The sequence below is a fragment of the Aspergillus vadensis genome, assembly GCF_003184925.1.
Source record: "Aspergillus vadensis CBS 113365 unplaced genomic scaffold BO88scaffold_16, whole genome shotgun sequence".
Lineage (NCBI taxonomy): Eukaryota > Fungi > Ascomycota > Eurotiomycetes > Eurotiales > Aspergillaceae > Aspergillus > Aspergillus vadensis.
Window position 1 is genome coordinate 719,324 of NW_020292054.1, and position 25,794 is coordinate 745,117.

The 25,794-nt window shown below is 50.7% G+C and overlaps 9 protein-coding genes across 9 annotated transcripts; 2 read left to right on the plus strand and 7 right to left on the minus strand.

Annotated features, from left to right (window-relative positions):
* Positions 1-191: 191 nt before the first annotated feature.
* On the plus strand, positions 192-614 carry BO88DRAFT_455222 (uncharacterized protein; the record flags this gene model as incomplete). Its single annotated transcript, XM_025710855.1, has 3 exons — positions 192-209; positions 280-414; positions 480-614. 3 exons carry the CDS (start codon positions 192-194, stop codon positions 612-614), a joined length of 288 nt encoding a protein of 95 aa, XP_025561548.1.
* Positions 468-2,242, minus strand: BO88DRAFT_406096 (uncharacterized protein). Its single transcript, XM_025707066.1, has 2 exons — positions 2,052-2,242; positions 468-1,992 (listed from the first exon to the last, which is right to left on the minus strand). The coding sequence occupies exons 1-2, from the start codon at positions 2,231-2,233 to the stop codon at positions 732-734; spliced, it is 1,443 nt and encodes a 480-aa protein (XP_025561549.1). The 5' UTR covers positions 2,234-2,242; the 3' UTR covers positions 468-731.
* A 3,827-nt stretch (positions 2,243-6,069) lies between these two features.
* Positions 6,070-9,577, minus strand: BO88DRAFT_406098 (transcription factor domain-containing protein). Its single transcript, XM_025707067.1, has 8 exons — positions 9,284-9,577; positions 9,124-9,206; positions 7,951-8,931; positions 7,693-7,901; positions 7,511-7,643; positions 7,229-7,453; positions 7,022-7,177; positions 6,070-6,960 (listed from the first exon to the last, which is right to left on the minus strand). The coding sequence occupies exons 1-8, from the start codon at positions 9,368-9,370 to the stop codon at positions 6,093-6,095; spliced, it is 2,742 nt and encodes a 913-aa protein (XP_025561550.1). The 5' UTR covers positions 9,371-9,577; the 3' UTR covers positions 6,070-6,092.
* A 257-nt stretch (positions 9,578-9,834) lies between these two features.
* On the minus strand, positions 9,835-11,222 carry BO88DRAFT_406099 (lactoylglutathione lyase GLO1). The gene is made up of 5 exons (XM_025707068.1): positions 11,176-11,222; positions 11,042-11,098; positions 10,941-10,976; positions 10,165-10,875; positions 9,835-10,080 (listed from the first exon to the last, which is right to left on the minus strand). Exons 2-5 carry the CDS (start codon positions 11,073-11,075, stop codon positions 9,905-9,907), a joined length of 957 nt encoding a protein of 318 aa, XP_025561551.1. The 5' UTR covers positions 11,076-11,098; positions 11,176-11,222; the 3' UTR covers positions 9,835-9,904.
* Positions 11,223-12,519: 1,297 nt separating this feature from the next.
* On the plus strand, positions 12,520-13,589 carry BO88DRAFT_343748 (uncharacterized protein; the record flags this gene model as incomplete). Its single annotated transcript, XM_025703205.1, has 2 exons — positions 12,520-12,917; positions 12,974-13,589. The coding sequence occupies 2 exons, from the start codon at positions 12,520-12,522 to the stop codon at positions 13,587-13,589; spliced, it is 1,014 nt and encodes a 337-aa protein (XP_025561552.1).
* Positions 13,590-13,703: 114 nt separating this feature from the next.
* Positions 13,704-14,171, minus strand: BO88DRAFT_77402 (uncharacterized protein). The gene has a single exon (XM_025713122.1). The coding sequence runs from the start codon at positions 14,058-14,060 to the stop codon at positions 13,818-13,820; it is 243 nt and encodes an 80-aa protein (XP_025561553.1). The 5' UTR covers positions 14,061-14,171; the 3' UTR covers positions 13,704-13,817.
* Positions 14,171-16,245, minus strand: BO88DRAFT_77378 (PH domain protein). Its single transcript, XM_025713121.1, has 4 exons — positions 15,869-16,245; positions 15,677-15,802; positions 15,505-15,597; positions 14,171-15,451 (listed from the first exon to the last, which is right to left on the minus strand). Exons 1-4 carry the CDS (start codon positions 16,001-16,003, stop codon positions 14,282-14,284), a joined length of 1,524 nt encoding a protein of 507 aa, XP_025561554.1. The 5' UTR covers positions 16,004-16,245; the 3' UTR covers positions 14,171-14,281.
* A 1,349-nt stretch (positions 16,246-17,594) lies between these two features.
* Positions 17,595-19,648, minus strand: BO88DRAFT_455228 (arrestin family protein; the record flags this gene model as incomplete). Its single annotated transcript, XM_025710856.1, has 5 exons — positions 17,595-18,431; positions 18,488-18,916; positions 18,977-19,295; positions 19,356-19,499; positions 19,587-19,648. 5 exons carry the CDS (start codon positions 19,646-19,648, stop codon positions 17,595-17,597), a joined length of 1,791 nt encoding a protein of 596 aa, XP_025561555.1.
* Positions 19,649-22,009: 2,361 nt separating this feature from the next.
* On the minus strand, positions 22,010-22,865 carry BO88DRAFT_406106 (uncharacterized protein). Its single transcript, XM_025707069.1, has 2 exons — positions 22,817-22,865; positions 22,010-22,765 (listed from the first exon to the last, which is right to left on the minus strand). The coding sequence occupies exon 2, from the start codon at positions 22,743-22,745 to the stop codon at positions 22,473-22,475; it is 273 nt and encodes a 90-aa protein (XP_025561556.1). The 5' UTR covers positions 22,746-22,765; positions 22,817-22,865; the 3' UTR covers positions 22,010-22,472.
* Positions 22,866-25,794: the final 2,929 nt, after the last annotated feature.

Consider the following 25,794-nt stretch of genomic DNA (forward strand, 5'->3'; position numbering starts at 1 on the left):
CTGCGAGTAGGTGCTGCAACTCGTGTACGGCCTACATGCCTGTGTAGTAAAGGTTTGGTTACTTTATTCTACCTACTATTCACCCTGCTGAACTTTGTTGAGCTTATTAGGGAGCTTCGAAGCTTACTTCGATTCCTATCACCATTTTTATCTTACCCTCTTTCCCAGAAATCGAGTTCTTCTTGATAAAAATGGAACAACCTACCCAAGTATGTCCTATCTATTTAAGAATATGAACTACATTATAAGATATGATACTAATCTTGGCGGCGTGCATAGGCCATCTTCCACAGCGCTGTTTTCCTCGCTGGGAGTTTCTCTGGGGCTGGTCCCCGCAAACGTGACCGGGTTGAGAAGCCGAAGAAGCCTGCCAAAGAGCAGAGAGACATCACGAAGATGTCCGCCGCGGAGAAGGTAATATCAACTCGCCTCAAAAAGATAAAGTCAATATAAGCATATTCTAATATATGGATCTAAAGAAGAAGGATATTGCCCACCTCCGGGCCGCCATCAAGAAGGAGGAGGAGCTGAAGAGAAAGAGGGAGAAAGTCACGGCCTTGGAGGCCTCAATCCTGGCCGATGAGGCAGACGACAAGCTGATGATTGAAGAATGAGGCTTCCTTTTTGTTTCCTTTTCCTTGTTTTCCTTTGTTTTTTTCAACGTTGAAAATAAATCAATGGCATATTTTATCGCCCTATATATCCAGCATAGCAAGGAGTATACTGCGTCTTCAATCCGACGTCTTTTCCCGCAACCAGAGGCCCGCCAATTCCCTTGCATCCTGCGAGTACCGAGTAAGAGTCACTTTACTCTCGCTGTATCCTTTTTCACGCCCCCAAAAGCAAGATCTTCGCATGACATCGACCATGTCATGGGCCTGCTGTAACAATACGCTGGAAGTTTTGATTCTCTTTGTGGATGACCCTTTGTGTTGCCTCACTTCCGAGTTGCCGTTTTGGTCCTTAGATTCAGGCACAGTGCCATCAGCATCAGCTTGAGAAAATATTCTCACCCAAGGGACTTCCATCTCGAGCCGCTTAACCCCATGGCTAGGGCTGTGCCACGCCGGACCACTATTCCCGTAATCGAGACCGAACGGAGGCCATCGGGAGAGCGCCTTTCGCCGACGAGGCGGACTTCGTTTCGTCTCACTGCCAGTAGACTCTGCCTCACTCATGCTCTCCTCTTCCCCGATATACACGTCCCAGAAATAATCGAGGAGATCATCCTCCGTGGATACACTATCTCTCGCCTTCAAAACAGGGATCGGGTACTCCGGACCGGTAAGATACTCCGGAAAGAAACGAGGAACATTCTTCCCTGGCGAGCGAAGAAATAGCAATGGCGACGCAAAGGCGTCGAAATATCTCTCAGGAGTGGAGAAGTATTCCTTTCTTGCTTTGAGAAGAGGGACAAGGTCGTGGGGTGCAGTTCCTCCTCCGCGAGGGCCTTTTCTGCTACTGCTGCTGCTTGGGACATTTCCATTAGCATCAGAGGATGGTGGTTGTTGAATGCAATGCTCATCAAGAGAAGTCCAGTCGCAGATGGGGTCAATGGCCGCTACTGCTTCGATGGATCGTGCTTCTGTAAGGGAAAGCATGAGTGCGAGCGAGCCGCCGATGTGCGTGCCTAGGATTACTAGGCGCTGGGGCTGAAGGGTCTGCAGGACCCAGTCGAACCCGGCGAGCGTGTCATGGATGGGTGTAGGGTATCTGTATGAGTTTTGGTTGAGGGTTAGTTGATTGGGAGTGGCTGGGGAAATGCCCAAGCGGTAGTTGACTGTTACTATTGTCGAGGACGTGATGGACGCTATTTGTGACAGTCGCTCGGCTTCTGCAGTGGGTGCATTTTCGCCGTTGTTAGCTGCCTGGGGGAAAGCTTCTCCAGATGATTGAGAATGAGGTAGGTTGAAGATTGTGCCTGCAGGAAGGTTGATAATGACGCGCTCATTGGGTCTTTTCGTCAGTGAGTTAGAATTAGGTGGGATTATTCTTGGTTCACTATCAGTACTGAGGTTGGTTTGTCTTCTGCGGTATATATATCAACCTACTTGAGTGCTATGGAACCGTTGTTTCCAACTGGAATGTTGACGCTATGGCTGTTATGGGAGAATAATGCGCGTCGCACCCAATGGCTAGATCGTAGATGATCGTGTCCATGTATGACACGGTAGCTACATAGTATACGAGACAAAAGACAGACTTTTGATGCAGAAGGCCTGCATAGAATCATGTCATAAAGTGGAAGCGAGGCGAAGTGAGATAGAGAATGGAAAAGGGATTGTTGAGTAGTAGTCGCAACTACACCCGTTACGGGTTGCAGCTCGGCGTGGTCTAACTTAACTCCGACCGCATACTTTGAGGATTTCAATAACCCCATTTCATATCTACTGGTAATCTCAAGCTTTATTGAGCCTTTTTAGGTAGAAAAATTGTAGTCAGCAATTTGTATTGTCAAAATTCACCGGTTTGTGTGACTAGTAGGGTTCATCATCATGGTCACGATGATATTGACCTTAGGTTAGACCAATTCGCACCCAAATATATAGTCCCAAACCCTTCCAATCGCATACGGATCACTGGAATTGTTCCGATCAAACCCAGCCCTAGCCAGTCTTTGATCCTCCGGAGTATTAAGCTCGAATCCCCGAGCCCGGATGCAACATCCGCACTGAGCCGTACAATGACCCAAGGCGTCAGGTCGGTCCATGCTCCGTGGCCTCTCGCAACATCCACAGTCGCGGCCACAGCATCCTCCTCTCCCAGCACAGTCCCGACGAAGATTCAATGTCATGCGCCCTTCAGGGTGCTTCCATCTTGTATCTAGCGCGCGTCGACAAGGCGAATTTGGAACTTTCAGACCGTAGATATATTCTTCTCTTTCGGTCCGCCAGAGCTCGCGAGTCAGCTCATCTAGTTCTTTGTACCAAGCCTCGAGTTGCTCCTGGTCATCCTCAGATAGCTGTGTTTTAGTAATTCGCTGACATTCCGCTTTCAAGAATGCTTCCCTTTGCAGAATTTCACGATGACGCATATCCTTTTCAAGCAGAAATAGCACAGCCTCGCAAGTTTTAGTGCAATTTATCATCTGCCAAATGACTTGCTTATAGCGCATTCGTTGAGCCGTCTTCCATCTTCCGGTACGCTCGAGATGGTTTTCTATCTTTATCAAGACTGGCTCGGCCCGGCAGGCAAGTGACCGTCTGAGTAGTCGCAGTAAGCTACTCATCTGGAATGTATGATCGGAGTGGTGGTTGTGGTAGATCGTGATCAGACGGCGTCTTAGCAAGAATCTTTGAGTTAAGCATTCGAACTGTTCAGAGAATTCTCCTGTTTTATGAGTCGACGATTATGGCAGTATTATGTCACCGTGAAGCTATATACTGTTCATCAAGACGTGATGATGACCGACATGATCACTCTATGCCAGCTGAGGTAGGGCCTCTCTTCTTGGCATTCTGGAGACTATACGCACCTTCCGAATAAGAAGGAAGGAACTAGTCCTTAGTTGAACTTACATCCTTCAACAACTAAGTACTACCGCTACCTGTTTGAACGATCTTGAGGGGTTTCACTAGTTCTGCATAATATACCACACCGCAGCAAAATACATTTCGCACAAGCTCTTCCCCGTTTCTCCTCTGATTCAGAGAGACTACAGCCGATAGATGAAGTTATCCAGTACTACTAGCTCCTCACCCGGGATATCCATCTCACCTCCGCCCTGGCTCCTCGATTCTTTGCAATATCTTGCACGGAACAAGCTCCTCGTTGCTGTTCTGTGTGCAGCCTTTTACTCACCTGTCTGCTCCTCCTGGGAGTGGCTATTTATGCTTCCGTAAAGTTCATTGATAGAAGGTACGTCAACCAAAAGTATATTGTGGGACAGATCTCCCTCTCTCTCTCTCTCTCTCCCTTTCCCCCACTTTAAGTATATCTGGCGGGATTTCCACGAGGAACAGGGCTAACTTACGATGTATCTATGTATATAGATGGCCGACTCCAACCCCACTGAGGGATTACACGCCCCAAACTCTTGAGGAAGTCCTGATATTGAACTCAAGACGGTCAGTGGGTAGTTATACACCCGCTGGGGCTTTGGGGGCAGATGCTATGCCTTCTACATATGAGGCAGGGAACAGCCGGAAATGAGGCAAGGCCTGGCTCCTTGGTTTCTTGCAAGATCTTATGGGGAACAAGCTGATTGTTGCTGTCCTGCATTGTCTATTACAGCAGGTCTGAACGGGCGCACCTCGTTACTTATCTATAATATCTTCTTTTCTATAGTTTCTTTGAAAGACACGAATATAAATATCGCTGCTTCCTATCATCAAAAGAGAGATCCCATCGTCTACGTAGCCTTAAATATATGCTAACAACTTTATATTGCCGGTAAAGACCAAATCTGCCTTCATTTCAGCCCCCTCTTACTGTGACCTCACCTGTCTCTCCTTCCTGTATCTAGAGGGAGTCTACGCATCTTGATTACCTCACAAAGATGACCATTCCTTGACTGCTCCTGGTAGTTTCCCAATGTTGATTACGAGATTCTTTAGTAACTTCCTCTATGGGAGGTTTTGCTTGCGAGAGCAGGAGCAAACCTCAGTATCAAAGAAAGAAGGAAGCTGGCTGGCGTGACGTCGTTGCTTCCCCATTCTGCACTAGTTGCCACTTTTAGGCCATTGTTGGACATTAACATGGAAGGTCCTGCTAGTAATGGTGCAAATGCACCTGCCGCATAAGTCGAAATCAAGGATGTATTAAGGTTCTACTGAGGAAAACACACGGTCGTTCCTACTTGCTCCCTAGCAACCAGGTTACTTGCAACATAACATCCAGAAACGGAACTTATAGACTAACCCCCACTTACCATCATTGACAGTCAATTAACACTGAAGTTGCTTTGCGAGCCATCTTCTGTTTCTTTTATCTTCCAACACCCGGTGGTTAAGCAACAACACTTCAGTATTTCACTGGAACTCATAGCCTCGGCCTGTGGCCATAGCCACCACAGCATTGGCGGTGCAACGATAACATGCTTAGTATGTTTATACTCCAAGTCCATGACAGACACCCATTAGACTGACTCAACTATGTCTCTTTGATCAGACAGCTAACATCTTCTCTCGTTTCCCCCAGCACGCGTGCCCGCCGGGCCAAATGTACCTCCATAACAGAGGCAGAACACCTCCATCAGCCTCCAAGCGACACAAACCAACATATTGCCGACACTAGGCAACAAACCTTTCATTTTGATGCATGGAGAGCACCAGCTCTCATGCTCAAATGAACGCGCCCGCGGAAATCGGGCAAAAGCCAATATATCCACGAGGGGAAATCCTTCCGGCAAGGTTAGCTTCCATATTACTCCTGCGCATAATAAGAAAGGAGAAATCCCGAGCGAAACTAACAAGCCACATCTGGCAGGACTGTAAATCCTCTTAGTCCCCATGGCTTCAGCCATTATCGGGGTGGCCACCTATGAAGTCCTATGCTTCTCTTCGAATAGGTGGCCACCCCGGGTGCCTGTTGCCCCCTACCAGCCCCAAACATTGGAGGAGGTCCAAGCAGGAAGTGGTGGAAGAACGGATAGAACGGTGACGCACAGGCGAATGGTCAGCTTAGTTGCCAGGCTCTTTTGAATGTATGTTATACCCCCTTTTCTGCGCATGTAGCATGCATTGCTCTGTGTTTTTCAAGTGTTCCTGCGGGGGTTGAGGGATTCGACGGCGTTCAGGCCCATATTCTTGCTCCAGACGATGAGGCTTCTGCATAGATAGCATCTTACGTAACGGGCTCTATCAGGTCAAACCTGAATAACACTATTTCAGTTTGATTGGAGTATTGGACCGAATTTACACACAATGCAACGGAGTGTGTTAAGTATGAAGAATATAAAGTGGTGTTGATGAGGAAGGGGCCGTTCGAAGAGGTCGCAAAGCAAGCGAATGGTTAGGTGAAACCCTTGGGCTTCTAGAACGTTGATAAGACCAGTAAGCTGGGTCGCCAACAGAAAGTTAGGAGCCAGTTCAATAAGAAGAGAAGAAGTAGTAGTATCGAACTCATTAAGCTATTTGGCATCTATATCTATATCATAACGAAGACCCTCCGAAAGTAGTGGTCCCATTGGGCGAATCCCACCACGGCTCAATATCAGTCAGACTAGGCAGGGTCGGGTCACCGCCATACGTGCTGCTCGCATTCCCCAGGTGAGGGAACCCGCTATCGCCCAAGTTCTCGGATAGCAGTTGCAAATCTGAATCCCGGATCCAGTCCAATTCCCCAGGCTGACATACGCCTAATTGCTGTGTCGGGTCAGAGGCTGGTTGTCCCGGTCCTTGATGCAACTGAGACTGTGAGTGGTTGAATGAAAGCCCTGGGGCTGTGATTGCAGACGTATTGCTGAAGGATAGAGGAACAGCGGCTTGGTTCTTCGGAGCGGTAACTCGGGACTTTTTCCGCGAGGCCTCTGCATCTGAGATGCGTCCTGTGGGCTGTTGAGAGGAGAGTTGATGACGACTCGTTTGGCGCTTCAGTGCCCCGGAGCGTCGCATGTGCGCTTGCCAGCGCCGTTGCAGACTGACAAGGAAGTCACGGGTTCGTTTGGCGTTCTCGAATGACTGGCCTATCTCGTCGAGTGCGCGGAAGCAGAGGTTCAAGTAGGCGACCATTTCGGCGTTGCTGCTAGCGGTGTCTCCGCCTGGTCGGGAACTTGATATGGTGACGTAAAGGAGCATGAGCGCCGCACTGAAGATCATGGCGACGACTTGGTTGTTCATACGCCGGAATGTATAGTGTTTCTCGTATATATGGAGGAGTCGGGCAATTGCTATTGATGACTCGACGCACATTCGTCGAGCGTGGTGATAGCCGGGCCCTTGGCGTGGGCTGCGGGGTTGAATGTAACTCTTCGATACCCAGGGTCGGTGGGTGAAGATAACGATTTGATGGTATTGCATGCTATGATCGTGTTAGTCTCAGATACAAGCGGAAGTGAGGTCGTAGGGTAACGCGAACGTACTGCAGTACTAGGAGGTGAGGTAGTTTCGGAACATTATCATTTGCGAGGTCAACGTCCAGACTGGATGGCAGATTGGCCTTCCAAGCGAAAAGGTCATCCGTAACTCTGTGGCAGAGCCTCTGCAGATCATGGCGTGGAATGTCGGAGCAGCCGTAACTGTATCCCACGTTAGCATTTGCAGAAGGGCGTCGGGAGCCGGGAACTTACAGAATGTGGCCGACGGGCGATACGATCTCCCAAAGAACGGCGAATTGGCGGCTTATCAGTTCATTCGGGTTCCTCAATCCGTTCTCCAGTAGGTCTGACTTCATTGGTAGCCCATATGGGTGCCACATGCCTTCCTTTTCAGCTCCTAGATCGGAGGCAGGCTTTGGGATAGTGATGTCTCCTGCGTTCATTCGGAAGGGCCTTCCCAAATAGAACCCCCAGAAACTGTACCATCGAATCAGTCTTGGTCTAAACAGGTCCACCATCACAGATGATACTTACTGATCCGCAGTGTAGCTGCCCCAGAATGCAATCCTACGTACATCGGCCTCATGAACGCTTATGTCGCCCTTTTCAACGTAAGGTGTCGTATCCAAATGCAGTCCGAGATCAAATGCAAGTCGCATTGACATCCCTAGACACAGTCAGTAACAAACTTGCAGTTCCCGATATGGTCAGCTTACCGCTATAGAGCCAACCTCTGGCATCGCGATTAGAGGATCCCTCGTGTGAACTGAGGATAACAAGAGCCTGGACAGTCGCAACGCAAGGGGAATCCAACTCAATCTCCAGAAGAGCCTTGGCCCTGTCTGCAAAGAACTCCGAAAGCGATTTTGGAAACGTGATGAATGTCGGATGATACCGGGCTTCGAATGCACTGCCAATGGCGCACCTGGAAGTTGTCAGAACAGGTCACAAATGATAGAGGAGCGGGTACTAACATGGCATTCGTCAGGACCTCCGAATAAAAGGGTGTGTCAATCAAATCGTTCCTCCATTTCATCCTCGCATCCATATACATATCCTTATCGACCACGTAGGTGCTGGGGTTTTGCCAGGTAAAGTAGAGTTCGACAAGGTGGTCCTCGAGGGCCTGGTCAACAGGCTGTCCCACTCGCAGATGGTTCAATATATCTTGTCCATCATGACGGACGGTCCGTGCATCTGGGCGTTGGCGTTGTTGTGTCGCAGACACGTCCACAAGGTTGAGATTTGAAGTAGCTCCATAAAATCTGAGGTGACCATCACCGGCGATCTTCAGAGTCCCTATGCGATGCGAAATCTGCTCAATGACATCTTTTTCCGCTTCGTCTTCTTCACCACTATCAGACTCATTGTCTCGGTCCCACGCTTGGCTCAGTAACACGCCCGGTTGTTGAGTGATGTCTGGTGTGAACTGGAGGCTATCAGGACTAGTGCTATTCTCGTTGGAACGATTAGAAGCGCCGTCTATGTTGGCGTATAGAGCATCTAAGCTCTCTGCCGTCGGAAGAGTGAACCCCCAGTGTGTCGAAGGATAATTTGCGGACAACCCCGGGTTCATCGCCAAAGGGTTCATTGACACTTGACTTCTCTCAACCGGTGGTATGAGGCCCTGGTTAGGAATTACACTGTGCGATGGAGAGGAGACCTTGGGTACATCCTCGGTGCCACCTAGTTGACGACTCAAAGAAGGAAGAGGAGATGGTGTGTGGGCCGGGGATTGAGTAACGGGTTGGAGCTGCCCATTGTTCCCACTAGACGCCACCGAATCCCTCCTTTTCGCTAGCCCCCGAGGGATCTGCAGGGTATCCAGAACCCTGTTCATGCCCGCCTCATCTTCAGGTTTCATTGGGGGCGGTTCCAACCCATGATCGTAGATGAACTGGCATAGTTGGTCTATTCTTGCGGAAAATAACTCCGTCGCGGCGCGGAGAGACACTCTGGCAAGGGTACGGTCAGCCTTGTTTGGCTGCGCGGATAAACAAAATGACCAGTTTGATCCTGCGCTGTTCGCTGAAAATTCGATATTCCATCCAGATTTGATCGTAAGACGGTCGATACCCAGGACACGAGAGGCAAATTCAACGAGGCCGACGGAGAAAACAGAGAAACAGTGAGCGAGCTAAACCTACTTCCGCTTATCATCACCGTGTTGGTATTTGCAATCCTTTCCCTTCTTCTCGCAATTGTGGCAGTTCGGAGTGGCACCGTCACACTGGGCGAAATTGCGTCAGCATCCGGGGAACATTATACCCAGTCTGATGATAGGATCCAAGCGAAGAGTTCACATACCCTGATCTTGCTCTCCCGACAAGGAACACAAGCGGTGGTGACATGCTTCCGAGGCGCCCGCTTGGGCTTCTCAGACTGCGGCTGCATGGTGATTTCAAGATTTGTTGAGTTGGTGCGACAGCAGCGCGAGAATACCCCGGGGTGTGGGGGGAGGGTGAAGGAGATAAGTTCAACGAGGAGGGTGAGAAGAAGAAAGCATCCGGTCACCCAACATCGACTGAGGGCAGTCGGACAGCATGCATGGTCTAAGATGCAATTCAGGGAGGAAGAAGGTCATGAGGACAGACAGAGATGGCGCACACCGTCAATAATAATGGTCTGGAGTTCTTGTGCTGGGGGGGAGGGTCTTAGCCCGGTCGGCGACGATGCTCTGGGGAAGTGTTGGCGATCCTCTGATAGGCGGGCCTCCCTGGGAAGCGGGGGATATCCCCCCACTCAGTGGGCCAATCAGCCTCTCGGTAACCCCAAGCATCCCTCAAGGGAAAGAAACCCCGCGCTACTCGACGCTTTCTTTATCTCTACAAGTACATTCAGCGCGAATCGCGCCTTTTCCCGGCAATACAACGGTGCTAATATTCTCAGTATATGAGCGGCAGGCTGGCTAGATACACAATCCCTCTACTACAAGTTACCAGTACGCTTAAGCGCCTCGTTCTGGACAACCTCTACCCAATAGTTATCGGGATCCAGGATGAATGCCACGTACTTCATCCGTCCATCCGTAAGGCGCTTCTTCCAGTTAACGTTCAGAGACTCGAACCGATCACAGGCAGCGTTGAGATCATCGACGGAGACACCTGTAACCGTCGGCTGTTAGCGACTCCTCTGTCCTCTGCGGAAAGCTAACCCTTTCGGCGGGCTCATCATAGAGAACGACTTACAGATGTGTCCAAATCCTTGCGGTTCCGTGTTACCGTTGTGATAAACCGGTCCCTCTTGCTTCTCAGTGCCATAGTTCCAGGTGAGCTCCAGCAGACCCTCCCACTCAGAGACCGGGTTGGTGGCACCCTCCCGCTTCTCCGGGTTGGCACCGGGGTAGCCCAGGAAGTAAAGGTTGAATCCAGCATCCTTGTTCTCAATGGTGCGCAGCAAAGTCATCCCAAAGACTTCCTGGTAGTACTTGACGCTTGTCTCGGCGCACTTGACACGGAGCATGGTGTGGTTCAGGCGGTAGGTGGAGGGATCGGTGGCGGTGCCAACATCCTCGTTGTGACGGCGGATAATCTCGACCCAGTATCCATCGGGATCCTTGACAAACGCGATGTGACGCATACGGCCCTCGGTAAGCTTCTTTTGGAAGGAGTATCCGGCATCTTCCAGTCGCTTGCAGGCAGCCTCGATGTTGTCCACGGAGACAGCAATGTGTCCAAAACCGCGGTAGGGCTCAGTGTTACCGTTGACCACGCTGTAGTTGGGGTCATTCTCCGTGCCATGGTTGTGGGTGAGCTCCAAGACGCCGTTGCGGTCGGTGAAGTGACGGTCACCCTGGAGAGATTGAGGGCCATCGTAGGCAAGGAAGTAGAGGGAGAACTTGTTCTCGGGGAAGTCGATCTGGTTAACCTTGTTGAGACCCAGGTACTGGTAGAATTCCACTAAGCGATAGCGACAGATGAGTATATGAGGCACCTCTGAAGCCTACTATGAAAGGCGAACATACAAGACTTCTTCGGGTCCTTGACCCGAAGCATGGTGTCTGTCGTACAGGCACATTGTTAGCTCCAGACCAGACTGATGATCAGGGCAAAAGAAGCCACTAACGGTTAAGCTTATACTTGGAAGTGTCTGTCGCCATGGTTGCGAGGGATCGATTGGTTCCTACATCTCCTGTGGTAAGCTTCTGGAATCGATCCGAGTGGGGAAAGCTATCCTCTGGATATGATGGAGGCACGTACCAGGGACGATGGAGAATCTTGGGACGAGGACCCTGAGGAAAGATGAGCGAAAAGCGGGAAGCGAAAACATGAAGGGAGGAGGGGGAAAAGGAAGCAGAAAGAAAGATGGCTTGTTTGGATTAGTGAGCGGCGTGTGAGGAGACCCGAAAAAAAGGTGGGGGTTCCACCTGCCTATGACGCTATCCAAACAGGCCCGCCGAAAGCTTGCATTAATAATCGCATTTCTTTAAATTTTCGCATGTGTCAATGTCTAAAATTGGCTTCTAGAATACCCTGCACATCTCCGGATCTATTATATACTCGAAAGGTCTACAGTGGTGTGAGCAGACTCAACCGCGGTGGTAATGAAAGATCCGAACCAAAAGAGGGGAAGGATATATACTAGTGCGGCGGGCATAGTATGACACACTAAATGAACAATTGCCAATTACCAATTGCACACTGAACCGCATTAAAGTTCCTATTAAGGGTACTTCATGCTTTGGGTAATAATTACCTTCCGAGACAAGCGAGACCTTAATACTAGTAGTGTGAGTATACATGGTTCGGTCTTTAATACTCCGTTACTATCACGGACAGTTGGGCAAGGCGGTGAGAAGCGGGATACCCCATACTTCTTTTCTGCCGCCCACCTTTCGACTTACTCCGACAAAGCATCTCCAACTCCCTCTTTCCCTCGCCTTGGCTGATCCTAGTCGTTCACTTTGCAACCTCCTCGTGTCTTCAATCCCCTAGCGCAGGCCGCTCTCGCCCTCTATAAGGTTTGTGTTTTCTTTTTTCTCTCCCGTATCCTTTTGTGTCCCTCTGGCTTGAATCCCCAGGGATCGTCATCCTCCGCCCAAGCGATCTTCGCTTTCGCCCCAGACATCGGCCTTGTTGGCCATTGACTGCCGCCTTTTGTTTCTTTTTCCTCTTCCTTTCCTCCTTTCCCTCCCACTTTATGCTATTTTCGTGTCCTTGCCTCGTTCCATTGCTGTCATGGTCATTGCCCCCCGGCTGTGACATTCCTCCGTGAAACATCCCCCACGCCTAGCTTCCTGCGTTCTGGAACGTCATATGAATCATACCACGCCTCATTTGAACATGAGATCCGGACTTCGGCATCAGCCTTGGGCAGGAGATTCAACTTGATTAGTTGTGTCTCTAAGCCAAAGTGGCAGAAGAGGCTCCTTAAAATGATTCACGTTCGTCCTTTGTACTACCACCGTTTCGTCTTATCTCGGACACTTCACTCTGCTTTCTACCTTTCCACAAAACCCCTTATCAAGCCTATTTCTTTGCCCTCAACCTCCCATCGTTATTTACTACCTTAAATATCCCATAATACATTCTCACCGAGACAATATGGCTGATTATGACCATCCAGTTCGGTCAGGCATCCCTGGTCAAAACCCCAAAGTCCATCCCGAACCCCCATACCGTCCTTATTGGGCACGAAGCCCCGTTCAGTACGCGCAAGACCTCCTTGGATACTCCGAAGACCCGGTCGAATACGATTACAACGACCGTGACTACTGGGACAACTGCTTCTTCTTTCCCGAAGACTGTTCTTGGTCTCCGCCAAAGGGCTGGGTTATTGAAAACAAAACACTTGAGCAAGACATCGCGCTTGGAGACTGCTACGAGCAGCACAACGAAGGCAACATGATACCCGGTCTTCCGGACATAAAAATGCTGGATGCGGAGGCGCTCAGCGACCTCCTAGAGGATAACCTGTCACCTCCGGAAATCACTTCTATGATGTATGGACATTCCTGCTCCCTCGGCGACCGAGATGCTAATGAACCATGCTTTACAGGGTATTCGCTACCAATGGCGCTATTTTCGCATACGCATCTTCCCTCCCTTCCAGGCAGCTGCGCAACTTGAGCGCAACATACGGTGCGGCGTACACATGCTACGCGAAAAATGCATCATGTGGGAATCTCACCGGCGTGAACCCTGCCAGCCATCCGTCATCATACGTGACCACCCCATCTGTATCACTAGGCGACGTCGGGTCCATCGTCTTCGAACTTGACGATCTAGTAGCGGTCGTGACAAGAATCGCAGACAAGGTCCTTCTTGCCGCAGTCGGGCCATCGAAACTGGGAGATGCCGAAGACGCAGCAACACCCAACGGTACACAGAATGTTTTGAACGGATCCTCACATCCCGGAGGCGACGACGCTGCCAATGATGGGAGGACTTATGCCAGCGTTGTAGCAGCCAACGGAGGCCGCCATGGCCCTAGCTCAGACGCGCAACTCGAAAGCCAGTACGAAATCGACCGGAGCAGTGATCTAGCCCGTCTAGCGACCTTGAACCTCTCCGCGTCACCATCTATTCTGCTCGCACTGGAGTCCAAATCTGCAGCGCTAGGGAGATTCCTGGGACAGAAACTGGCAGATCTTGAAAGTCCTGAAGATTTCTGAGCCTGCACACTTCACTTCTCACCCTCAATACCTTACTTTCCCGTACCTTCGTCTGTATTAACTGCATTTAACTTATTTCCTTCGAACTGTATCTATCCGATACGAGCTCCCACGATTCTCCCGGACGTTTTTTACCCCCTTGAGCGTTTCTATTACACCGATGCGATACATCTCTTTCTCTATCTATCTTATCTTTTTTTCTATTCTCTTGCAGTATATTGAAATAAATCATGTATCTTTGAAGACGATGTACACATCCAGAAATACATCCACTGGGATGAATCGATGAGTAAAAACATTGGCTTGTTCATTCTGTATTACACTGGATATCAGAAACATGAGTACCAACGAAGATACGTAATGAAAAGGGTATAAACACCGAAGCGCAAGCTTAGAACCAACAGCGACTACTTCTCGGCCGCCCTGCATCGCAGAAGCCAACGACTTACGTACACTCAAGCTAGCAGGCATAATTTCAAAGATTAGAATCTCCACATGAAAGTCATCCTATAGACATGGAAAGATAAATACCAAGTGCTATACATAAGACCAATTACATACGCAAGAAGGTAACAAAGAAGAGGAAGCCAAAGGATAAAGTTCAATTGCATGCAGCAAAGGGAATATTATACGGGTAGTTAAGTAAGTAAGTGGTTAGTTGCATATATACCAGAAAAAAATATAGATAATTATCACGCCTTATCCTCCGTAGCAGTGGTAGCAGGTGCAGCTGCCGGTGCGGCGGCGCCAGACGCAGTAGGGAGAGTGCCAGAGCCGCTAGTGTTAGTACGAGAGACAGCAGCCGGAGTGGTCGGAGACGCAGCGGTGGCTGTTTCCTGCGGAGCAGCAGCAGACTCCTTCTCGACGTAGGCGGGGGGCTGGGAGCTCTCGGCCGCAACAGGGCTAGTGGGCGAGGTGGTGGTGCTAGAAGCGAACGTCGGGGCGCGAGTGGCGTCCTTGATGACGGTCCACCATTTCTCGGCCTCGTTGGAGTTGGCGGCCTTGAAGCTCAGCTCGGTGTTGGTGTGGAAGGCGTTTCCGACCTTGCCGCTGGAGACGTCCTTGCCCTTGACGCTGAACTTGGAGCCGTCGATGGCGCCGATGATGCAATCGGGCAGGTAGAGGGAGAGTTCGGGGGCGGGGTCGCGGCGGAGATCGTCGTTGTCCTTGAACTCGTGGAGGTAGCGGGCGGGGGTCACGACGTAGAAGCCGCTGCTGTAGCCCTTGAGCATGGCGCGGGACTTGCGCTCCAGAGTGCCCTCGATCAGGGGCTTGGTGGCGCGGTGCTCCTGGTTGGGGAAGGTGATGTTGGAGAGGGAGCGCGGCGGGGCGTCGGGGTTGACGAGGATGTGGTCGTTTCTGGTCATGAAGTTGACCCATTCGAAGTCTGGAGGAACCTTTTGCGCGGAGGACAGAATGTCCGTGTACATGGCGCGGTGACGGTCGAGCTGGCCGCCCATGTAGACGACGAACTGCTCCATAGCGCCCTGGACGGTCTGCAGGACATGGGCCTCGAACTGCTGGAAGTTGTTCTGCACAGCGATGAGGTCCTGGCGGTTGTTGTTCTCCTCGATAACCTGCTTGTTCAGGCGGTGGGTGACACCTCGACGGAGAATGTAAGGGTCATGGGCCGTGTCAATCTTGTTATGGGACGCGGCGTCAAGTGTAGCCGTGTGCTGAGCGAGGAGCTCAATGTGCTTCTGAGTGACACCGCGAGCCTTGTCGACAGCCTTAGCGCCCTTTGCAGCGCCGTTGTGCAATTCCTTCGACTTGGCCTTGATTTCCTTGTGAAGGCGCTCCAAGGTCGGGAGCACGGAGCCCTTGAGGTTCCTCTCAGTGTCAAGGTACAGGTTCACCATGCCCTAGAGCCAGCTGTGAGCTGATGTCCTCATCTCTTGTGTAATTGGATAATTACCTGAGTGTTGGCGCGGATGTTCTCAAACCAAGAAGAAACGCCGCCGGCGCTCTGGGAGAAATGGTGGCTTTCCCGCAGAGGTTCGTTCACAGTCTGCACGCAAGGAACCCATTGTATCAGTATAACAGGCATGTCCAACCCTTCAAATAGAGCCCAGTGTAGCCAAGCGCACCTTCAAAACCTTCTCGAAGTCCTTGGACTGCGACTTGGACACCTTGGCCGTCGCAGACACATACTCTTCCAAATATCCACACATGTGCTTCCAAGCACGGAGACGCTCGAGGAGGAGGTTCGTGGTCTAAGCAGTCGCGAATTCATTAGCTATCTATCACAGAATTCTGTAGAATGTATTCCCATCGCCTACCTCATTGCTATCAGAGCCGGGAATGGCCTCGTCATCACTCATGGAAGTCCGACGACTGACACCAGTCATGGCGCTAGTGACGGTCCCCGAACGCTGAGGGAGCTTATGCTCCACGGGACTGACAGGAGTCGACATGGTTGCTGCTGCGGGGAAGGAAAAAAAAAGGATGCGGCGTGCAACCTCTCAGGGACACAGCTGTTCAAGGAGGGAAAAAGACGGTCGAACGGCACGCCCACGAGGAATAAAAACTGCAGTCGGAGCGGTTCAGGTGGAGGACACCGGAAGCGCGATCTCCGACTAGTTAAGACGGTCGAATCGGCAGACGGATTAGGGGCTTGTTGGCCTTTGTTGAAGCGGAGGAAGTGGGGCGAGGACAAGCAGGTGCCGGCGAGGAGGAGAAGGTAGGAAAGAGGCGGTATATAAGTATGATTCGGACAGAAGTGAAAGTCGGGATCTGAAAGGGTGAGAAGGAGGAGGAGGGGAATAGAAGTATGTGATTGACGTCGATAAATGAGAATAAATCTCTAAGCGCCAAAAGCAATAAATGAGATCAAAAAGGTAGAAAGAGTTGTTACTGAAAGGCAAAGGATCGACCGATGAAGTCACCGCCCAAAGGAGTTTTACCCCTCAATGGCGCAAATCAGGATGACCCCCGATTTGGTTCGTTCCTCAGATGTTCCCTCCGATTCCGGCAAGGGATCACCGTGAAAAGTTGTTCCACGGGGGAGGTTCACTATCCTTTCCGGTCGATTGATCGCAGACGATGATGATGGTGATGATGTGCTGGCCCGTGTAGCATCCATCGATTGTCTGCTTGATGATCAGGCCATGCCCACTTCGGAAATGCCACCTCCGCAAGCGGATCCCGACTCAGCCACACTTTTCCAGGGGGAACTAACTCAACCGAACACTCAATGGCCATTCTTCCCCCCTCTGGTTCTTTTGTGGCTACGTCAGAACGGGGAGCTCAACCAAACAATCTCATTCATTCACGCTTCACAATCAAGGTTTTCTTGGCTTTCACGTTTCACTGCATCCCCGGTACTGCTTTTTACACTAAATAAATAAAGAAAGTCTGGTTGTAATGATGGAATTTAGATCTATTGCGGTCGCAACGCTAATGCTATGAGAGTATGAAAGTATTATTTAACAGGTAAAGTGTAATTGCCCCTCACTTGAGAGAGGTCTTTTTTGGGGTAACATGTGCATAATTCGTGCCGACACCGGGTCATGAAATATCTGCTCGTAAAGCGCCTGTCATCTCATCATCGATGATGATCAGGGTAGAAAATGAAGAAAGAAATCCCGGACTCCCTGTCCTCCCAGTCAACCCATCCCGTCTATTAGTTGTGAACGCCAGTAAAATCAATCCCCACCCAACGAGTCTAAGTATGTATGCGACTAGCATCCAGAGGCACAACGACATCTTCCGTGTTTGGTTCAGAAACACACTGTAACTGGGAAACGGCAGTACACGCTGTTCATGCTTTATGGGATAGGCCGAGTTCGGAAACGCAAAATCCCCGGACAGCCAGCATCCGAGGACCGATGAATATGTGCTGAGGTGGTGCTCTACCCGGTAAGTCGGTCTGGCGGAGCCAGTCACGCCTTCACCTGACCACCGAGTGCCCCGACATAGCAGAAATAAACTCCAACTCTTGTCGACACCTGATCCCTCAGAAGAGACTTGATCAAATATTAATTCTTAATGAAATCTGCAACCCAATTAGACCCTGGCTCGAGCTTGCACAAGACGCAGTCGACGTTCATCATCGTCGTGACTGGAGGTGGAGTGGAGGAGACCAGACCGGCTGTGGAGCGCATCGATAGCGGAGAAATATGAAGACCCGCGGCCGGCGGTGCGGACATGAGCCTGCTGAGGCGACTGGGGCGCGGAGATGACAACATCCTCGGCGATGACAGCTTGATAATCAGGCAGTTCCGAGTCGCAAGGGCGAACAGTAGTGCGGACGGCGGTGGAGTAGCTTGGGACACGGCTCAGGGTCTCGACTTCGGCATATTGAGGGTGGTAAGGAGTTGCCATTCCGGAATGGATGTAGTCGTGATCAACCTCGTCAGAAGGACGGCGGGAGAGCTCAGGACTGGCGGGGCTGTGCGAGTTGGAACCGGATCCCGCTCCGAAGTAATCGGGAGGAACGCCCAGGCGACGGCTGTCGTTTTCCGGATGCTCCTGGTCGGTAGGGGAGGGCTGATCATTCCCGTTGGCGCGCAGAATCGATAGACGGGTGTGCAAGGCAGAAGCGGAGATGTCGGTGTTGGTCAATGCATTCATCGAAGCAAGGTTCTCAGCCGACAGGTTACGGCTAAGGGTGCCGAACGGAGTGCCAGGGCCACTTCCAGGGCCTGGAGTCCGGTATCCAGAAGGATCAAGTTCGCTGTACAGTTGATCGAATTGATGCTCGCCGTACAAGGGAGGAGCCTGCTGGGCGAGATTATCGACCGCTCTTTGAGCGGACTGAGGGGTCTGGTCGATAAGGTTGTTGTTTTCATCGATGGCTAAGCTAGGCGAGATGAAGATCGAGACGGGGAGGGTCGCGCGAAGCTGCAACAAGGTCAGAATAAACTCCAGTACCAATTTTAGGCCATGGGTTTGCATACCTCGCTGACGTGTCCATCAGGATTCAGGAGCTGAACGCGGAACTTGAGCTTGTGACGGATTTTGATGCCCCTGGTGTCAGTGTCCTGCAGGCACCGAGTCAAAGTCTTGGGCAGATCCAGATGACGTGAAAACTGATATCCCTCTGCCATTTCATCGATGATTTCCAGACCGCTGTCCTCATCCAGCTCATGCTCATCGTTCAGGATGGTTCTCGTACTCTTGTATGTGTTGCGGACGGAATCGGGGTCTTCGGGGTTCAGGGTAAGGTCGTGGCTTTCGATGAGCTGCGAAACGATCTGTCCAATTCTAAGTCCCTTAAGGAGAGGGATCAGTTTGAAGTCCACGCGGATGCTAGTTCCGAAAACCACAGCCTTCGTTGGTGTGCTGATCGAGTATTCAATCTTGTTTGGCCAAACGTTTTCCACGGACTACCATCAGTGTTAGTACAGAACCTCCTCCACTAGCTTGGAGTATATGTAGGAACCCACCATTGCGTGCGCAAGCTCAAGAGCACTAGGCTCAAGAGTGCGAATGATACGGAGCGGCCGGCGAACGATAATATCCTTGGCATATTTGCGTCCAATTTCCGCCTTGAAGCGATAGGTCACGTAGGTGTCGTTAAGGCCTTCAACGCTCTCCGGCATAGATCCCTCGAGAACAAGGTTGATGGGGTACTCGTAGTTGCCCGCTGGCAGGACCTCCGTTTTGCTTTTGCCCGCATCTCTGAATCTCCAGGTCTTCTCGTAGAAAACACGTTCTCTCCATGACTTTCTACCCCCCCCGGCAGTACTCGACGGCAAATGCCAACTAACCAAGCTCGATTAGTTTTAATTCTTGTCGCATCGGGGGATTAGCGACAGCACTTACCAAACTCGAGATATACCCGTAAGGTGGAGTCTGATGTGCTTAATGGACAAGGGCTCGGACAGACAAAGAATGAGCTTTCCGCTCAAATGGGCACTGGCGGCTTCTTCCTCGCCTCCGCGAAATACAATATAATCTTCATCAAGACTGTTATGCGACAACAGGGTGGTTAGCCGTTGCACTCGGGTAAGGAGGCCGGGGTGCCGGAGCAAGTGCGAGAATGGCGTGACTCACCGGATATCAAAGTATTTCGCGTGACTGGAGCTGCCTCCGCCACCAAAGAAACTCAAAGCCATGACGTTATTGTGTCAAACCAACAGCTGCCTGTGTGCAGCTGCTAGTAGAATGGGGGGAGCCAAGAAGATATAAGGGCGTTCAATATGGTTGGAGTGTGAAGGGGGAGGAGTGGGTGGGCGGGAGGTTGATGTATTTAATCAAACTAAAAAAGGAGAAAACGTAAAAAAAATTGGAAAAAATGGAAAAAGAAAATTTTAAAAAGAAGGTGTCCAAGGAACCACGACAATTGCGACGGGACTATGGCGCGAAAAGGGAATAAAGCCTGCCACTGATCTGCTTAGGACTGTCCAGATTTGCAGACAAGACCGGGTCGACAACGGGTCCCACAATGAGCAAGGAAGTTGGTGAAGTGGAGACTTCAAAAGCAGCCGTTTCCGTCACTTGCGTCTTTGGGTCTTTTCGGAGAGACCTTTTTGGCCCCGGGAGTGGCAAGGCGGTCCTTGGGTAGGGAAAAACTTTGGATTAAGTCCTCCCGAAGATGATGCGATTACCAGCGGCGTTGACTAAGCCAGGCTGATGAATAACCTGATGCTCTAAAGATAGAACGATGACTCGACGACGTGACAGCGCTTTGGGAAAATAAAAGAAAAACGACGAGTTAGTATGGCAGAAGTTTTAAAAAAGGTTGTGAAAGGGTAGTATCGGCATCGGCAGCGGAGACAGTGAGAATTTAAGAAGCGGGAAGTAGGCCGAAGGGGAATGTGGATGGATGGCAGCTGGGCTTCCGACCAGACTGAATGTTTGAAAAAGTAGTGTATGTGGGGGTGGGTGGGATGATATTTTTAAGAAGGGCTCCAAGGGTAGTAACAACGGAGTAAAATAAAGAAGGTGAGCCGGTATGATGGGGATCGAGAATGGACAAACGGTGAACAAGAGAAAGCAAGAGCAATGGAGAGAGAGAGGCGAAAGCAAATGTTCAGCCTGAAGAGTACGTTACATCACCAACATACCGGAGAAAAGGCCGCGGGCGCAGGAACCAAGATGTCCACGGGAGTTCCCTTTCGTAAGGGAAACAAGGCTGGAGGGGTGAACTGTCACGGTGTGCTTTTTTCCCGCTAGATAATTGATTTGATTTGGTTCAATAGTAGTAATCCCACTCGTTATCGTGACCCGTAATAATCACACGATAAGTGTGTGATTTGATTACTTCTGTTTCGGTTTTCTCCTCGTGGGACTTGGTCACACAAAAGTGGGCTGCTGGCTATGCCTGCAATGACAGACAGAGTGAAGTAGAATAGAGTACGGAGTAGAGATAATTAATGACTTTGTCTTGAGAAGATATACCAAGACTTTTATCCAAGACCCAGCCAAAAGGGCCCATCATCGTCTGGGATCGTCCGGTTTTATCTACACGGAAGCATTGCTCGTAAGATCGGCCCTAGGCCTTGGCGGCAGTCCGGTTACCCGGTGGCTATCACAAGGCAAATGACATTAAATTCAGATGGGATGAGAACACGGGCAGTAATGATAGTCACCAAATGACGATCATCGAAGTAACATTAATTTATTATCCTTTTTTATTTATGATTATTTTATTTCACCACCCCCTCCTCCTCCTCCTCCTCCGCCTCTTTCTGGCAAAAGCACTTCAGTTGGCCTGCGCAATGCAATAGTGTGTGTGCATGCCTCGGGATCATCCTTCCCGCATGATTCTCGATCTAGTCTTCTTTTGGGGGGCAAATCGGGTTAGAGATTCCGCAGGAACAGCCGGTCCTGCTAAAACCTGTGCGCACATCCTAGGATATCATCCCTTCCTTCAGCCCTTCTTCAGCTGTGCCCAGAAGAGACTAGGATTGAGCAACAACAACCGTGATGAATGGTCCCGAGAGGGCTCAGACGTCCCATTACCCCTCCCCCTCCTCCCCTGATGCCTTTCAAGACTGCGCGTCCATCCTGCAGGGTTGTCGCACAACAGCTTGCAATTCCAGCTGCAGGAGTTATGCAAGAGATCGTGACCAATTCACCCTAGTATTCGTCACTCTTGGGTGCCCCACCAGATGATCTGCTTATCATGCTACTCTGAACCCTGCACCCTCTCCCTCACACTCTCCCTCTGCTCTGTTTGGGGTGTCATATGTTGTTGTAACATGGCTCCCCCCCAACATTCCAACCCCATCCCTCCCTTCCATTGTGGACACACACCACCACTCCGTACTTTCTGCAGAAATTTGCCCTACGGTGGGTGGCATGACATTTCCAGTATCAAGCCATTTGCGGCCCGACACTGATAAGAAACACGGTAAGAGGCGTAGAAGATCGCAAAAAGAAGCAGTGCGCCCCTCTTGCGTACAAGCCTTTCCTGGCAATAACGCAACATGGCACGGTACCTATAGTAGTCTAGAATCCTACATAGTGCATGCATCTTCAACGCCAGCTCCAGCCCAAGATTTAAGTCGAGCTTCGCAAGCCAATGCCTGAAAGTGGAGAGACGCATCCATTCTAATCTCCTCCGGCAGGACCATTGGCTTCCGACCGCAACTCCACCACGGCTATCCTGGACAGTCAGGTTAGCCCGCGCTACCGGGCGATACCACCAATGGGATATACAAACTCCTTCGGTCATCTAGGACAGGGGGTGGGAGAGATATGAAACCCTTGATATGGAAATCGCAATCGCGTAATAATCCATGCAGAGGGAACCTGCCAAATCATAGGGCCCCATATTGGATCCGAATCTTAGCGTTACATTCATTAACCTGACGTGGACGCGAGACACGCAAAGCGACGACGCTTCATATCTCTTTGCGGAAACCTTCCTACTTGTAGAAGGTGCTCTGCAGCGCTGCTCTCTGCAGAAAACAAGGCCCCTACCCATGACTGATTTTACTCCCTGTTCGGTGTAGCTACCGCTGACGATGATCTACAAAGCTTTGTCGTCCTCAGACCTGAAGAGCGCAAAACTGATGTACGTACCCCATGCGGAGTGCTGCGGTGCATAGCATCAACTGCAGAACACGCATGGCTCTCGGACATAGCCGTCGGCGAGCCGACGATAATAGCCACATGTAGTAGGAGTAAGGATGCACCGACCGGGGTTGACAACGAGGGTTTGCTGGCTGACACGAGAGAACTTCCAAGCGAGCTGGATGATACCATGTGAAACCGCGTCTATAGGGCTTCTAGAATTAGCAATACTAGCAGCAATAAGATCTCCATTGGTACCTGACCTTAAGTTCTCAGTGACCCTTCACACTAAGATTACTTTGTTCATAAGCCACCCGCTTATCCTTCGGGACACACACCGCCGTCGGGTACTTCCGGGGGGACACCCAACATGTGATCGGAGAGAGTCGCATAACTCCGATACTCGCCACTACCGCGACCCGGCTCTTAGCGGCATCACCACGATTACGAGTCCTGCCAACCGCAAACGTCGATGTCGGGGGGAAAAGGAATACTCTGGGTGGATTGACAAGGACATTGTTACCCGTAGCTAATCACGGCGGTCGTAGCGGAGAATTTACCAAGTTTTCTTGCCGTAATGGTGACGCCCTCCAAAGGGAAGGGAACTTTCGGGCCGCAACTCCCCCAGTAGCCTAGGCACACCGCTAAGGTCTCTTGACGCAAACCATGATTTCACGAAGAGCGCTCGAGACCTAGGTGCACGCGTCCTATCGCGAGGGCGATCATGGATAGCCAAAAAGAATGGGTGACCCACTGTATCGTTGTCACTCCCCATGAGCAACTGACGGACGACTCAACCGTATCGACACTTCAGGGTTGAAGTGGACATCCGAGTGGGATAGAGTCGGTGAGTCAGGGTTCCAGAACAAATTTTCAGATGGATATGATGTGCAGAACTAACCTGTGATCACATCATCCAGGCCAGCAAAGTCAATAATGTGGGCCAAGATAGGGAGCTGGGCCCACTCTCAGATTTGGGGCTCGACTGTCAAAAATTCAAAGTACGGCGTCGAAGCCCGCCATTGCAGGTTGTGCTGGACTGTTCTAACCCCCTTCCCACCACCCAGCCTTTTGTGGGCAGCCTCCATGATGATCCCTGCTGGCTGGATCCATCGAATAACTCTGGTGATGGCTAATCGCACCAAAGCTTCTCCAACGGTGACGCAGCTCGATCACAGGCTCATTAGTGGGAGCACGCAGACCCCGAAAACAAGACCAATGGTGTTTGATAACGGCATCAGAGTGATAGATTTCCAAGATTGATGCTGCAAGCGGCCGCCAACGTGCAGCCAGCCATGTTTCACCATCTCTAGGCTGATACGGAAGCTAAGATTAGGTACGGAATGCCGTGGTCCGTAGGTCTTGAAATTTCCCTTCGGCTTGCCGAAAGTACTCTGGTCTAAGGCGTTTAGCTCCGTCATACGAACCGCTGCCCCGTTATTTAGCACAAGGTTGGCGAATCACAGGTGACAAGACAATCAACGACTACCTTGGGGGCGTTGATTGTCGTGGCAAGTTAGTGAGACAGATTCGTAAACAGTATCAGGACATTCTGAGGAAACAATTGGTACAGCGTAGCGCGGAAATGCCTCAATGTTCTTCCAGATCCTGAGGCCTTACGTGGTCATTGGCCGGTCGGATAACAGCCACAAGCCAGTCAAGGGCCCTGATTCCCGACCGTTGGTTTCGACCAATGAACCAATGGATGACATCCATGGGCTGAACCAGGGACGGGCACGGACTCACTGCGTTGTCAGTCCACGGCCAGTGGGAATTTATTTCCCGCTCCTCGTCCACTGTTTCTCAGCGCTGCTACGGAGTACGTCGGGTGTCCTTTCTAGCATCTGCAAACGCAGGCAGAAGAGGGGTAATTGAAATGAGGATGAACGAGAAAATCAGGAGAGAATTGAGCGCAAAGCAGAAATAAAGCAACTCATCGTGAATATCTCCGAGGCGGAAGTTGCCGCTGGTCCCACTGATGGATGAATGCCTGGACGGACATGAGATCCCAATGCAGCAAAAGCTTGACGGTGCAGATACTAGACGATGCAAAGTAGAGGCCCAAGGGGTTTAGAGCATCGGAGGTCGGTAAAAGACGAAGGAGGGTACACCGGATGCTGGATGAGGGATAATAGTTTTCGCGCCAATTCACTGATGATCGTGCCTTCTGTTTCTGGTGGACGGAGAATTTCCCTCCAGTGTTGTAAGTTGCGACCCAACGGGCGGCGGTCCTGAGCGGCACGTGGCCCGAACCGAGTCCCATTCGTGTAGTAAATTTCCCTATTTACCCGAGTTATGCGATCGCAGGAATCGCAGGAACAGCAGGAGCAGTAGCGCTAACTGTCTTAGTTTGCCCACCCTCTCCCTCTCTCTTTGCTTTCTTCCTTGTCCGATATGGTTCGATACGAGCAATCATCATCTTATCTGCCACCACTGACTAGACTACTAGTTAGCTAGTCATTCCTGGCCCTACGGCAATTTGATCGGGTCATACCTGGCACTAAGGGACTTGCATTTCTCCCCTCTGGAAAATAGCTCGTCCCTCTCCGTGGCAGCCACCCCATGCATCGGCAGATGCTTTTGCAATTGGCCGGCTGTCTGCCCGGGATCTACATTCTAAACACTTTGGCATGACGGTCTCGACCTTCACTGCCACTTAGATAATCTCTTTGCTACTTGACTAGTTATCTTTCGTACTTTGTCTGTCCAACCTAACAAATGATACCAACTCAGTGGTTACTGGTGCATTGAAAGGGTGAACAAAGAAAAGAAGGATGGTTACACAGTATCAACCATCTTTGAAGGCCGAGGTCAACAACATCCCAGCAAACACTTTCACGACTATGGGCTGAGGTCTAATCGATCTACTCGGTCTGTGGCACTTTGTGTCCGTGACGTATCAACCTGATCGTCAGCACTGCCCCTTGCTGTCGCTATGGCCTGAGCTCGTTGCCACGTTAATTCGGCATGACTCTCACGTCCTCTGCCGAATTCTTACCTGATATGCACTCATCCATAGACACTAAACGATGAGATTCCCATGTAATCGCGGTTCTCTTGATCTGAGAAACGAGAGTCTGCACTTCATCCGGCGACTTCCTGAACAAATGTTTTTGATCTGCCCAGCGCCTCATAACTCGTATCTGACCCTTCGGATATGACGGTATCTCTACTAGCTCTTGGCTGAGCTATACTCTATAGGAACGATAAGTCCATGTACTGTAGCACCTAGGGCACTGCT

Excerpts from the sequence above, each read along its gene's own strand:
- BO88DRAFT_406099 (XM_025707068.1), bottom strand. The coding sequence starts at position 11,075 with ATGGCGACAGACACTTCCAAGTATAAGCTTAACC. Across the intron at positions 10,977-11,041 it reads TTCCAAGTATAAGCTTAACC|ACACCATGCTTCGGGTCAAG; the intron begins GTTAGTGGCTTC and ends CCTGTACGACAG. Across the intron at positions 10,081-10,164 it reads GCAAGGATTTGGACACATCT|GTGTCTCCGTCGATGATCTC; the intron begins GTAAGTCGTTCT and ends CGACGGTTACAG.
- BO88DRAFT_406096 (XM_025707066.1), bottom strand. The coding sequence starts at position 2,233 with ATGATTCTATGCAGGCCTTCTGCATCAAAAGTCTGTCTTTTGTCTCGT. Across the intron at positions 1,993-2,051 it reads AACGGTTCCATAGCACTCAA|AATAATCCCACCTAATTCTA; the intron begins GTAGGTTGATAT and ends TAGTGAACCAAG.
- BO88DRAFT_406106 (XM_025707069.1), bottom strand. The coding sequence starts at position 22,745 with ATGGTATCATCCAGCTCGCTTGGAAGTTCTCTCGTGTCAGCCAGCAAA.
- BO88DRAFT_77378 (XM_025713121.1), bottom strand. The coding sequence starts at position 16,003 with ATGTCGACTCCTGTCAGTCCCGTGGAGCATAAGCTCCCTCAGCGTTCG. Across the intron at positions 15,803-15,868 it reads CCGGCTCTGATAGCAATGAG|ACCACGAACCTCCTCCTCGA; the intron begins GTAGGCGATGGG and ends GCGACTGCTTAG. Across the intron at positions 15,598-15,676 it reads ACTTCGAGAAGGTTTTGAAG|ACTGTGAACGAACCTCTGCG; the intron begins GTGCGCTTGGCT and ends CCTTGCGTGCAG.
- BO88DRAFT_406098 (XM_025707067.1), bottom strand. The coding sequence starts at position 9,370 with ATGCAGCCGCAGTCTGAGAAGCCCAAGCGGGCGCCTCGGAAGCATGTC. Across the intron at positions 9,207-9,283 it reads GTCGGGAGAGCAAGATCAGG|TGTGACGGTGCCACTCCGAA; the intron begins GTATGTGAACTC and ends AATTTCGCCCAG. Across the intron at positions 8,932-9,123 it reads CACGGTGATGATAAGCGGAA|AGTGTCTCTCCGCGCCGCGA; the intron begins GTAGGTTTAGCT and ends TACCCTTGCCAG.
- BO88DRAFT_77402 (XM_025713122.1), bottom strand. The coding sequence starts at position 14,060 with ATGCCTGCTAGCTTGAGTGTACGTAAGTCGTTGGCTTCTGCGATGCAG.